This window comes from Chlorocebus sabaeus, chromosome 2 (assembly GCF_047675955.1).
Source record: "Chlorocebus sabaeus isolate Y175 chromosome 2, mChlSab1.0.hap1, whole genome shotgun sequence".
NCBI classification, from domain to species: Eukaryota; Metazoa; Chordata; class Mammalia; order Primates; family Cercopithecidae; genus Chlorocebus; species Chlorocebus sabaeus.
In genome coordinates this window covers 84,265,334-84,280,214 of record NC_132905.1, presented here as the reverse complement: position 1 = coordinate 84,280,214, position 14,881 = coordinate 84,265,334, and the positions used below count along the sequence as shown (strand labels likewise).

Below are 14,881 nucleotides of genomic sequence, written 5' to 3'. Positions count from 1 at the left end.
TTATAATTAAATTGGAGCTAGGTGAATTTCAAATATATGTACAAAGTGCTATATTTTCTTGAAAAAGATTAGAATAAGGCCAGGAAAATGATAGTACTAATGGCCTGTACAGAATTCCATCCAACAAATCTGTTAGTCCATCTTTTAAAGTTCATTACTCTTGCTCTTTTGGGAGATAACTAGCTCCATATTTTCAATATTTTCATTCAATATTCCTGATTAAGACTTTTGCTTTCCATAATTACTCATTTTCCTCTTTTAGTTTTCATAGATTTATTTCATGAACCTCTCCTTAATGTCATGCATTATTAGTTGCCTTTAATTTATATCTGAATAGATTCCAACTAGATTAAAATCTTGAAGGCGTGAACCAGGAGCCATAACTTACAGATTTTTGTTTTTTTCATACACTTGCTATGTATAGTACATGCAAAAAATCCCCCTTGATTTTCACAATTTTTAGTCTTTCTTACATTATTTTCCATCTAGTTAGTTACTTGGTTATGTTGACATAGTATTCTAAAATTATGACCCCTACAATGTGCTCTTTTTCTCTGCGTAGATTAAAAATTCTTCATATGGAGAAGCATTAATGGAGGATAGAAAAATCAAAGAAATATGCTAAAATTAATTTGCCATTTTTGGAACCTGAGTGTTTAGAATAAGCTAATTCTAAACTGAGCTATGAAAAAGCTCATTGTAAAATTATAAAGTGATTCTATCAAATTACATAATATGAGCTATTTTATGACAAAATATTTTATGTATATAAGAATAAATACATTAAAAATTAGATAGCAAATAGAAATCTTGATAAAAATTTAATGTGTTTATTGGGTTTTTGCTATTTTTTGGCATATATATATATTTTGAAGTGCATAAAAATTTACTTTGGTAACAAGTTTATTATTCAAAGTCTGCTTAAAAACAATGGCCTAAGAATTAATTGCATTAGCTTATGATTTGGCAACCTGATTCCCAGAAGAAAAAAAGAAAAGAAAAAAAGAATGAAGATAAGAGAAGAAAAGAAGTCAAGGAGCAAGGATTAAATTCTGAACAATCCAGCACAGACCACAGGAAAGAAGGAAAAATAGTGGTTTGTTAACTGAATTGCCTTATGCATAATAATCGCTGCAACAAACAAAGAAAATTAAGGCTCATTTGTCATGATTTGAAGATAAATAGTAAAATATGTGACTTTTTAATGACTTGCTAAATAATTTTCTAGTTGTTAGAGCAAATCTCTTTTCTCACCCTCAACTCTTGTTTTTCACTGTAAACCATGCCAAACAAGTAGGGCAATTAATGCCTTAGATTCAAAGACCATAAAAATGAAAATGGTATTGCTTGCGTTTTATGTGATATATAAAGCTTTTAAATTACAGTTTGTCAAGAAATATTGTGGACTCAAAGATTATAGGTAGTGTAGTAAAGTCTACTGCTATTGGGAAGTTTATATTTGAGTTACAGTACTTTGGAAGCAATGAGGTAGGGAGCTCAGTCCTATCAGTGCATGAGGTAGGGCGCTCAATCCTGTCAGTGCTAAAATATAACTGCCAACTTTTACGGAGTGTTAACTATGTGCCAGTCATTTTCCAAAGTTATTATATATGTATGAATGTAATTTTATAACAACTCTATGAAGTTATGGGGGAAACTGAGGCATATATGGATTAACTAACTACCATAAGGCCTCCTAGCTTACAAGCAACAGTTGAAAGCCAGGCAATCTTTTTCTAGCGCATACTGTGGTATATTGCCTAATATCACAATATATATGTGCATCTATCACTATCGCAATGACATCACCCACTCTTTGAACTGAAAAGCAGGTGGGAAAGCATAAATAAAAGAAGAAACAGAAAATTTTCTAAAGATTTCCATCTTTTTCAATGTTCTTAAAGTTAGAATATAGATCACATTTGCAATAATATTCCAGAACAAATGGGGACGCAAAGAGAGAGAGAGAGAGAGAGAGAGAGAGAGAGAGAGAGAGAGAGAGAGAAAGGGAACAAAACAAGATCCCTTTAAGAATTCGTAAAACCTGTTTGTAAAGTTGTTAAAATTTTAGTCATTGTTCCCATCTGTTCACTACGCATCTTTTTGGGAAAGGTATCAACAGCTTTGTGCTGCACAATGTGATTCATGATTTCCAGAAAGCTGAGTTATGTCTCTAGTTTCAAAGACGGTTTTATGTTTGACGAACCCTGTTTCAGTTCTTTCCCGAGCACATGACTAAACTACACTTCCCCAAATCCCTTGCAGTCAGATAAGGTCATGTGACTGAGTTGGCCAATGAACGATTGTAAAAGTCACTGTGTCTATTTCCAAATATGGTTTCTGAACACATCTGTAACATTCTTCCTTTGTCAGTCAGCTGGTTGTAAAGGATCCAGTAGAGGACTCTGGGGGCAGAGAGAGTGGCAAGTAAGGAGCAGGCATCCTGAATGCCTACAGCACGTTCGCCATTTTTCTTGCACCGTGATATAGGTGATAAATAAACTGTTATTGTCGTAAATTGTTAAGATTGTTTGTCATAGTATTTAGCATGTCCTAAAGAATATGATCAATTTTCCTGTCCAGTATTCTGTCACGTTACTAACTTTTAGTGGGAATGGATACTCCACAGGTCAGATTCTGCTCTAATGAGGCTCTAGTCAATTCCTGCATTCAAGCAAATATAGAGAATATTCCTAAACGTGTTTAAAATAAAATTACAGTAGTATTGAATTATTTCTAATAGCAACACTCAGAATGCCAAAATATTATCATTTCAAGATAGAGGCTTGTGTAAGGCACTTTCTCATGCTTTTTTTTTTCATTTAATTTCAGGATGTTTCTGGAGAACCTAATAGTACAAATGACCATGAATGAAGCAGGATAGGTTTTCAGGAAAAAATATATGACCCAGTTGTGGATGAGTAGGATGGCTGGTACTTAGGATTGTGACTTTTTAGACTGTGCAGTGCTTTCTAGTGCAGCATCAGAAAAAAAAAATCTAAGTAGAAGACAAATGAGCCTGTCAAATAGTAGCAGACATTCTACTGCATTATCAGAAATGTTACCTGTAATGGGATGGAATTCCTAAGGGTATGCACTTAGGACCAATGAAGAGCTCCCTCTGCTGGCTGAATATTCACTAATTGTGTCTTTGCTCATGGCATTGAAATCTCCAGGATATGCAAATCAAACATGACTATGCTTAGCCACCAAGCTCTATTATGGATACACACGTGAGGCATGCAAACTAGGAGAACACTCGCCAACTTCCAAAGAGTTAAGCATTGGCTTAAAGGCTGTGAATCAGCATCTTTCCTTTTCATAGGTCAGCTAAAAAGTGAACTTTCCTGCTGATGTAATTCTAATCAGAAGACAAAAACAATTTAAAGAAATCTTGTTTCAGCTATAGTCAGCTGTAAGTGTGCAAACCTAAATAACTAAAGACTAAAAGAGGAAGTTGCATGAGGAAGACAACGTTAATATGACTCTATTTATAACACAAACCAGAATTAGAGCTCCCAGTTGGAGCATAAAAGTAAATAAATCAATGAGAGAGAGAGAGAGAGAGAGAGAGAGAGAGTAAAGGTCAACTTCATATTGGAAAAATTATCTTAAGTTAATTTTGTAATTTTTCCTGTGAATATAGATTGATGGACAGCGGCTTTCAGGTGGAAATAATGCTGCTGGAAGTTTGAGCTGGTGTTGAAAGTCATTAGGCTTGTGGGCTCACCATAGTCAATGAATGAAGCAACTTAAAATGAATAAAGCAACTTGTACTTTTAAATTCTCTCTGTTTAAAAATAGATTGATTGATTTAAACAATAGTATCCCACAAATAATTCGAGTTTATTCACCCAAATAGACACAACTTACTTTAAACAAAAAAAAAAAAAAAAAAAAAAAGAGAATTGACAAAATGGAAAGAGACGGTGTGCATGCTTGAGAGAGTTAGTGACATGAACGGCTGGTCACTACTAAGGTTCAATAAACAAAAAAATCTTTGTGATTCTAAGAAGTAACAATGCAGTTCGACTATATTTTTAAAGCAAACTTAGATAATTACTTCCGTTCTAATACTGAGGCTCATCTCCTGAGTTTTGAGTGGCTTAGAAAAATGATTCATAGCATTAAAACTTATTTTAGGACAAATTATCACACTTGCATGATATTCCTGTGGTTTTTAAATATGCACTGATATTAGTTCATCATGAAAATTATGAATACCACGAGCACAATAACAAAATAATAGGTGCATACATTTTTCAATATTTGATTCATGTATTTTGGTAGTTACGCCTTTTCCTCTATTTAAGGATATTGATCATCATTATATTGACTTAAAGCCATGTGTTTAAGTTGATGTACACTATTGTTTTTGAAACAGAAATCAACATCACCTTTGTTACCTCATGATGGCACACTTGTATCATATTCTCCCTGAAAAGATTTTGGAAAATGCCTGAAAGCCATAGCAAAGCAAGAACATTGCTTTCTTCTTCTTTGAGTAACTTAGTTATATAAAACAGATTTAAAAATATTCTGTAGCCTGCACTTTCTTCCAATATGTTCTGAGTGCACCTCAGAGTATGTAGTTAAACTTTAAAGGTCTGAATTTTATCCAGGAACATTTGCATTGGGATTGCTTAGTGGGAGTCTCTGTAGTGGAGCTGCCTTTCGTTGAGTTGGTACTGGGAAACAGACTAACTGCCTGGCTTTTAAAATGTGTACCGAGTGGATAGGTAGCTTTGAAAACTTTCATCGTTATTGGAATATTCGTCTTTAATTACTGTCAAGCAAGGTGAGAAAAGTATAACAAATAATAGAAAAGTATAGCAAATAGTAACTACGGTCTTTAACACACTTTGGGCACTAATTGTACTGATAGTTTTAAAACTGATTATAAGCCATACCAAAAAATGTGCAGTTAATACTTTCTGTTAAATAAAACAAAATATCAGTTAGACTTATCCAAAGTCAGCAGTCTCCCCTTATCCACAGGGGATATATTCTAACACCTGCAGTGGATGCCTGAACTATGGATAGTACTGAACCCTATATCTACTATGTTTTTTTTCTTACACATACACACCTACCATAGGTGATTAACAGCAATACTCACTAATAAAATAGAACAATTATAACAATACTCAGAATGATGTGCAACTTTATACTTATACATTGTTTATTTCTGGAATTTTCCATTTACTGTTGTGCCCTGTGGTTGACAGTAGGTAGTTGAAACTGTGGAAACCGCTAATAAGGGAGAACTATTATAGTTCTATGTGGAAATCTTCTCAAATGTGTTACATACAAAAATAAATTACCTATTTAGATGCTGCTTTCTAGTAAACTTTCCTAAGTGGAATCCAGCTATAACATGAAGAAATAAGCCAAAGAGTAAACATGTAGTTTAAATCAACTAGAGTCATGCTTGGTATATGGTAACTGCTACTTAAGTGCCAAATAATAATAATAATAATAAAATAACATTATTGTCATTAACACTCAAAAAAATGCCAAAATATACAAATGAAACACAGAAGTTTTACTTATGAGGCATTACGTTCTTATTCATATCTTATTTCTATTATTTATAGAACTACAAGAGGCAAATAAAAGCAACAGTTAAAATTTTAATATGGTGCTCATTGAGTTAGGTACTGTTAAAATGTTGAGAGAAAAAGACTGATATGATAGTGAAAAAACGTGAAAACCATTAGTAAGAAGTGAGAATGTCTATCGAATAAGTCAAATTAACAATAGTTTGGATTAGCTTAACATAAAGAAGAGATGAAAATTTAGCAACACTCATCCCCACATTTATGACAGACACTGTTAATCACATCTTCCTTTCTGTAGTGATCAAATGGAATTCTGTTTAGTTAATTAACATGTTTAATATTATTTATAAAGTTTAGGAAAATATTAATACAATTATTTTTAGATTTTGTATTATACTATAAAAATAGCTATTTAAATAGCTCATTCTTCAGTAGTTTCAGGTATTTGAGATTAGAATGTGTGTGTGTGTGTGTGTGTGTGTGTGTGTTTGTGTGTCTACAGTGAGGGAGGATAAAACAGAAGTACAGAGAGTAGTGGGGAGAACTTACCACACATTTTATTGTCTTCATCAGAACCGTCTGGACAGTTTACTTCTCCATCACAAAATAAATCAGCTTTTATACACGTTAGAGCATCAGCACAAGGACTTGAACCAGGCGGGCACTCTATTGAGACATTTCCTTTAAAAAACAACGGAAATTAATTTCCAATTGATGAGATATGTGCAATGTTTAAATATTTAATAGGCCTTTTTGCCACTGGGGTTCTTACTTATGTATATTCTTCAACTGCCATAGGAATATTTATTTCATTTGTAAATCAATCATTTGTAAAATTAGAGCATTTTAAATTTTGAAATTTCATGAGGGGCAATTTTGGGAAGCTTATCATCATCTGCAACATCTAGCAGCCACTTCATTTACTCATAAGCTTATTATTTGAAAATATAGTGGCTTAAGTCAAGGTTTCCATTCCGTAGAGTACATTTACCAACCGAAGTCATTTTAAAGTAAGATAAACACTTAAAATTCCCAGTGCATTGTGACATTGAATGATGAAGAAACCCAATGGCTATTTCTGTTCAGTCTCTCTTTGTTCTTGGGGTCAGAGATTCTTAGGGGGTACACCGTAAACACACCCCTGCAGGGTTTCGTGCCATCTTCTGGAGGGGATCCGAACCATGTGCACCTCTCAGCCTGCCTTGTCCTTCACTTGCCCCATTTGCATCAACTTAAGTCTAGAGATGCACCAAGAAACACATTTTACTTCTGGAAATTAACTTGGAAAATTTAAGAGCAATTCCGAAAATAAGACATACTCTTATATGCCTACAAGATAAAGACTTTTTAAAAAATTTTAGGCCAACGTGGAAATTTGAATACTTTTGCCTCTGAATATAATAACAATGACGGTGCAAAGTTTTGGAAATCTTTAACTCATCAGCATTTTTGTTTTCTTTTTGGTTAGTGTTCTTAATCTTAAAGCCAGAACTCTACTGCCATCTGCTGGGTTTTAAAAATATGAAAATCTGAAATTTCTCCTTCTGCTCTGTAAAATTAATTGGAAAAGTAAAAATGCCTGTGTCAATGAACCTACTAAGTTACTTCTTAACAAAAAACATTTATAAATTTTTGCTGAGTCTATGTACAACTAAATTAGACATTTGCAACTGGCTGTAATTAAAATGAATATAAACCAATGGGAAATTCATGGAACACCCAACATCTAAAACTATAGGACAGAGTAAAGCTCAAAGCCATTCTCAAATGACAGAGTACTCCCATGTGGGAAAACAATAAATAATAATAAAAATATTATTTAATAAACTCAAAGGCATATATTTGTTGATATTTAAGAGCTATTCATCAAAAGTCCTTAACCATTGAGTTGTTAATCCAGAAAAGGCATAATATTTGATAGAATCTCATACGTGCTTTATAAATACATAAACCAAAGAAAGCACTCTACTTAAAACTGTGTCTTATTTTACGAGTAGCTAATAGAATTCCAAGTATTCAGCATTTCAAAGACGAATTTGGGATACAGCTAGGAACATACATCACTTTGGCTGTCCTAATGCTTCTCATGGGAGCTTCAGTTCCTGATACATCACGTCTCTGTTCAATATCTGTTGAACTCTAGATCGGACCCCAAAACCACACCAGCAAGTGATACCACTTGGACTCGATTGAGCTCATCAATAATCATCTGTTGACCCGACAAGTATTTATTTTGTACACATTTTTGTCATGGAATTTTAAGAGATGGAGATAAAAGAATGAGTAAGGCAGAGCCTCTCTCTTTTTATGAAGCTTGAAGTTCAGTGGGGGAACTTGTTTATTTACAAATTATATTTTAAAGAGAGAGATTTAAAAAGTGCTATGGGAGTATCAAAGTTTAAGCAATTAGTTTCCTTCTAAGGCAAGAATTAAAGACATTTTTACAGAAACGGTCATATTTAAATTAGTTTTTGATATATACCTAGAAATGCACCAGGAGGAGAGAGAGATGGAATGTATTTAGTGATGTGTCAGGAGTACATCAATGTATGAGAAACAGATGAGTCTCATTAACCTAGATAGTGGGATGTTTATGGAAGGCATAGCAGGAAGGGAGTTTGGTACCAGATTCTAGCGAATCTTTTTATCTTTGTTAAGTGTTAGAGATATTTTTCAATAGGCGATGGCACTGGAAGATTTTACATCTATCTGCAATATGACCAGTCCATGTTTCCTAAAGGCAATTGTTGGACCATGTGAAACGTGTGAAACATCACTTGAATAAGATGACTCGAGAAGCTGTTTCAAGGGTCCACATGAAAGATGAGAGCAGAAGTCTCACAATGGCAGAGGAGATGGGCCATGGATTCAGTTGCTACTTTACAGGTAAAATTGATGAGCTTCAGTGACCACGTGTGCTTCTGAACAAGATTAGTGAAGGTGGAGAATGGGATGCTAAGTAATTCAGTTGAATTACTGAAGAGACCAGTTGGGTTACTAATGGCCATTCGTTGCAGTAATGATCACGAGATGAACAAATTGTGGGGTTATAAACTGAGTCTAGTTTGAAGTATTTTGAATTTAAGTTGGAATATGAGGTACCCTTAAGTTGCACTCTGGCTCTCTCCAGACTGTTTCATAAACACTCTTCAAATGACTTGGTCCATGAGGAAACAGAAGTTTCCCATATTAAAACTAATATGAAAAATATGAATGTCATTCTTATACAATGGTAGTGAGTTTTAAAATTTTTGTCAGATTGTATTTTCACTGAGTCTTCTCTCTCGTTCTTTCATTTCTTACATGAATATATATGATTACAATTTCTAACAAAAATCAATTAAAACATTAGCTGTTACACCTACCCAGATGCCAGTCTAATTTAAATGGGTTTGCACTCTCAAATTAGAGTTCTTGACTTGAGTATTACTTGGTTTGCATTTCATTGCTTAATTTTTGTTCCAATATTTCTTTTTTTTAAGAAGTCTGTACCAAATTGTGCTTCCTAACAGAGAATTTTTAGGAAAGGACTTTGTCAATTCTAGTTAAAGAAAACAAAGAGAATAATTGGTTTCATTTATTAACAACTAATCGAATTTCCTTAATATTAGGCATTATTAACTCAGTGGGGAAAAGTGCACTTGTTTTCTGTAATCTATGTGGTATTTTACCTTCAGGACACTAACTTTTGACATATTATGAAAACACACCAGTGAATTATATTGCAGTTCTGCAAATAGAAGGCTTTAATTAATCATTTGTATTTGTAACATGAAAAATTCAGTATACACTCCGAGAGGATTATTTCAGAGTGATCCAATGCCCAAACAATTTCCAGTGATTTGACACTAGGAGCCTCCTGTGCCTACTGAGAGCAGGCTCTGTGCTAGGCATCGTGGAGAGTAAAAAGACTAAAATCCATTATTTTTTGCCTTCCAAATAATTTGTAAGAGATGTTACATACAACATGATAAATTGAAACCATAGTTTGGAAATCACAGATTTTTATTGTCCCTACAATTTGAAAAGGGATAATAGTACTTGGTGGCCAAAACTGGTTAAGACAAATTAAGCCCAAGATCCTGATAGGTTACTCAATAGGAGAATCAGAATCTTCAGCCATGAATGTTTGCCTTTAGAGACCAGTTTTATTTCACTGTGCTATATTGGAAAATAGATACCACCTTACAGAAATTCTCATTTACTGTATAGAACAAATCTAAAATTTTATTGTAAGCAAGACTGTAGCTTTTCAATCCAAATGAAATTATTGGTGGAAAGATTCTTTAGTAGTCTTGATACCATGTGAATAGGAATGTCTTAAGTTAGAGGAGAGTGTTTTAGTAATGGATAAATGTTGTTTTCTCAAGTGCAGAAAAAGAGCAATTCTTAAAGTCACCATGCATTTGGTATCAGATAAAATCTCTGCATCTTAGTCTTAAAGTAATTAAATCGGGGAACATCATTCTACCTTAGGTTGTTTTGGCCCAATTTCATGTTTTTCACTAAATCAACCAATTATTCTTTTTCTTCAGTCCTCAAACTCTTTCACACAGTGGATTGGTAGCAAGATTACATACTTTATGAGACTTAGAAAGATCCTGATAGTGAAACTTTTGTTTTCTGCAGCTATTGCCTACACAGTAAGTAACAAAGGGCTAGAACAAGCTGTCATCTAGAAATCCCTCAAACATGGGAGCAATTGCCAAAACACCCGCTCTAGGCACTCTGTAGCGCTCCAGAAATTAATCTGTGTAATGTCGCCTCAGTTCCAGTCCTTCTCCGCTAATGTTCTAAGTGGGTTAGTAAAACTGACAGGTCATTGGCAACAAAAGCAGTTGAATGATAGAGCATAATCCTCATGAACTTTGTACCGTTATCACAAAAAATTCTCTTTGGCAGAATTTATAACAGTACTAATATCAGGTATATGATGCATGCATCTGTTGATTTTTCTCAAACTCTGCCTTCCAGGCATATAAAAATGAGAATAAACTTAAAATCCCTGAAAGTCATATTCATAATAAATTACTGCTTGGAAAATGCAATTTTCACGTTTAATTGCCTCATTCCCCTCTATAAATACATAGTATCTTGCCATATGAGAGGAATAAACGGCAAGGATGATTGGGCACTCATGTAGTACGTGGATTCACTTAAAAGAAAAAGAATATGATATTTCACCACCTACTTACCTTATAATAATACTTTGATAATTGATTAAGGTAATCTAATACTGTCTCTGATAACAGGAAATGTTTAGAAACAAAGTGTTTTTGGAGAAATAAAAGTTCAGATCAAAATGAGCATTACCCAGTATAACAATCTTGTTTTAAATTTAGAGTTTTTTGTGAATCTTTTAAATAAAGTATCCAAATAGTTGTTTTGTTCGATTCTGTTTCATCAAACTCAGAAGAGGGAAGAAGTAGGGATCTAGTATTGGTGTTGTTCCTCCTGCTCCTTTGTGGGAGTCACCATATTGACCACGGTACAGTGGGTATCTGTATTATCTCTCTTTCAATTCTCATGTTCATCCTCTAAGAAATGTATTTTAATCTACTTTCCAGATAATTTATAAAGTTCAAATAGGCTAGATAGCTTGCCACATACATATACATTGATTGTTGAAATTAGGTAATGCGTGAATTCACCCATGTCTTTTTAGTGATTGAGAATTTATGTTACATTTTGATCTTTATTTTGACTATCAATTACACAAAATGTGAAAGACAGAGTTAAGTGTACACTGCCCCCCATTTCTGTAGTTTACATGTAGAAAAGAAGATTTCTGCTCCACTGACCAGGAGAGAAAAATATGGCTGACATACGTTCCCACACTCTCTGATCCCTCATTCATCGTTTCCTTCTTTGCTCAGAGGAAATTGGGCAGATGTTTCAGCCAATTCTTTATATTTTTAACAGGTATGTCTTCAGAATAGTAAAGGATAAAACCTTCTTTTAAGTCCAGTGCTTTCTTGCTTTATTTAAAACACTGTTTCTACCTAATACATTCTACATATTACTATTAGGACATTTTATACAACTAAGAGGGCCCTAACGACTTTGAATTAATCATTTGATGAACCTCTAAACAAATAGAAAAATGGCCTTAATTTGGATACTTGTTACTGACTTTCAAGGTTTTTGGAACGTAGTTTTCAAAATATATTTATCTTACTTATTCAGTTTGCTTTGAAAGCAAAAGAATTAGCCATTATCAATCCCAAAAGCATTTGTTCAAAGTGTGTTGGAAGGGGAGTTGAGAGGCTGTAAATAATTTTCCACATTAGAGACAGGAATGTGGGCTCAGTGGCAGGCTTTTTTTTTTTTTTTTTTTTTTTTTTTGGTCAGTATGTTGTGCTGCCGTTTGGATATAACCTAAAACAACTGCAGACAGGCTTAGGCTATCATAATAGATCTTTATGGGTTTTAGAATTGTGACAGCTTGTTTCCTAAAGCATTTTGATTGATTTATGTATTGCTTTGCTTTTCAAATATTACACCAACAATTTTTATGCAAGAATTCTTTATCCTTGCTAAGAATGGCTTTTATAATTTTACAAATGTTTTACCTCTATGTATACAACATTTATGTAAATTTTAATAGTATAACATGGTAGTGGTATTGTTGGGAGCTATATGAAGATCTACAATATTGCCTTTATTTAATTTGCTTAAAGGGATTAGTGACACACCCAGGACATTTTATATGAAGATGAAGTCAGGACCAGAGAAGGTATTTTAGTTGATTGACAGACAGAAGCACAGCAGACAATTCCTAGAAATGCAGAGAAATTGGCACACCAAAGATACAAAGTAGATACTTAAAATTCTCGAATGAATGAATCCAAGGCTACTTTGGTTCTGCTTTGGCCACAAGTACTGTGTTAACAGGAGAAAGCAAGCATGTCTAACTTGTATGCAGAGAGAATAATCAGAGGAAAAAAATTAATAATATCTGATAAAATCTGCTTCCTTAATTGAAAACCTTTTGATCCTATGGGTAACATTCTTATCAATAGATAATCACAGTTATGTTAGTAATAGACAGAGGATAAAAGTGAAATTTGACAACTCAGGCATTAGCCCTAAATATATTGTTTACTTTGGTGAAATCCAGGGCTAAAACTGCAAACTTTTATGCTCTTGGCTTCTTGTCTATAAAATAGGTGCAATATTTATTGCTAAGGCATCAGAGACTTCTCAGGGGCCTAAAATAAAATGTAAGTGAAAACTTTCTTTCCAAAAAAAATAATATTATTAAAACTGACCTGGAGTTGCCAGATGACTGGTGGTTGTTAGTTTGCCTGAAAAATAAATTATATTAAAATAATTATTACATATTTTAAACTAATTACCAGGAATTTATTGTATATTCATTCTGTATAATAATTAACCTAAGAATTTTAAAAGTTACTATAAATTATTAGTGTTTATTCATTTAGAAGTATGTCATTTGTATTTGGATTTAAGAATAAATCTTTTATGTTTTTGATGTTTTTAGAGTTGTAGAGTAGAGGTTTTTAGATTTTTAACTCATCTTTTATTTTCTAACTAAAGAAGACAAGGTTATTCAATGATCAATAACTAAATACGAGTATTCATTAATGTCATAATGACCATAGACGTAAATGTTCCAGGTTAAGTTGATGGTATATGAAAGAGAAGCATGGGATATGCTTAGACCATGAGCTTTGGAATCAGAAGGAACTGCTTTTGATTTCTGAGTTTAACATTTAGTAGCTGTGTGACCCTGGGCATGTTACTTATTATTTAATTTATTCTTTCAAATAGAAAAATATTATGACCTCTGTACAAAATCACTCTAATAATTGAAATAGGTAATGTTTGTAAAATATAGTACCTGGGCTAAAGAGGATGGCTTAAAAAATAAGACTTCAAATATTATAAAAATGGTCATGATTATTATACCAAAAGTAATATCTTCATAGTTTTATAACTATGAAGTTTTATAATTGTAGTTCGAAAGATGGGGTGAAGAAAATGCTGGAATAGAGTAGCTAACATAAAGCTTGGATTCTCCTTTCCAAAGTGAAATATACTCTGAAAGTGATCTTTCTTTATCTCACCCTTAGTGACCTCACAAGTGCCATAGCTTCATCACCAAGGCACCATGATTGGAGCTATTTATGGAGACATTTTACACACACACACACACACACACTCATATGTCTCTCATATATATGTATATAAATTTTAAAATATGAAAGGAACATTGAAATTGGAAATGTATATCCTTGGCATAAGTGATGAGGCATTAGGAACATTATAATATTACGAACTATATTATTGCTAACCAATATAAGCTTCTTATAAATTGATATGAAGACTAAATGCCTCAGAAATAGCTGCAAGAAAAAAATGTATATTTTCCTAGGTCATAGAGTTTGATGATCCCTAAGTTATATTTTAAAAAGTGCCATAAACACTGACCTGAAGTTGTTGCAGGGCTTACTGTAGAGAAATTCTCCAAAGATGCTGGAATAAAGTCAAGTTGATTTGACACATGGGTTTATGATATAAATACATTACAAAACATTGAGTACAACTTGAATATTCATTCAAAGGACATCTGATCCTTTGGAGTTCCTATTTTATACTCTCCCATGCTAAATCTTCCTATTTGTTATTTGGTTGCAATACATTTGATAAATTTCCAGAGTCTGCATATTCTCTCTATACAACTTACTTATGCAAAAAGTTTGCTTTATTTTTTATCTAAGAAAGAGATCTGTTTATTAATCATAGTTACATAGAATAATTTACATTTTAGCCAACTAATATAACATGATGCACCAATCTTGGCATACCTAGAACCCCTTGTTTTACACTAAAACATATGAAGGTAACAATTGCAAAACAATCTTTCACATAATTAATATTTCCTTGGAACTAAGTGGTATATAAGTAAAAAGTGCTTTGCACGTAAAAGACAAAAGCTGGCAATTTTCTTCAAATTTTAACATGTTTAATAGTTTTAAAAGTATAGACTCACCTATGTGAGATATAAAGGAAATCAAAGCATATCTCATGAAAAATCATCATGTGGTGAATTTGTTTTTATTCAAAACTATATTGATGATAAGTGGGCTAAGAAGTATATTCTTTTCTACTAACTAGTTTATTTCAGCATTTCATCATTTTTGAATTGTGTTGGTTCTATAAAACCTATTGAAGTTTTGTAAATGATACATGGTAGAGTGTTGACACTGAAGATAAAATTTATGTGACTTTTCATAAGAATGTGATTTAATTTTTGTTACATTTGACAGTGTATTATACAAAAATTCAAGATGTCT

At 33.0% G+C, this 14,881-nt stretch overlaps 1 protein-coding gene across 2 annotated transcripts in view; it reads right to left on the bottom strand.

Annotated features, from left to right (window-relative positions):
• Nucleotides 1–14,881, bottom strand: part of TMPRSS15 (transmembrane serine protease 15) — a 136,386-nt gene that overhangs the window by 96,658 nt on the left and 24,847 nt on the right. For both annotated transcript variants that reach the window (XM_073010272.1, XM_007966679.3), the window contains 2 exons: nt 12,833–12,868; nt 6,111–6,242 (listed from right to left, as the gene is read on the bottom strand). In XM_073010272.1, coding sequence (XP_072866373.1) covers nt 6,111–6,242; nt 12,833–12,868 — 168 coding nt within the window. The remainder of the gene's footprint in view (nt 1–6,110; nt 6,243–12,832; nt 12,869–14,881) is intronic.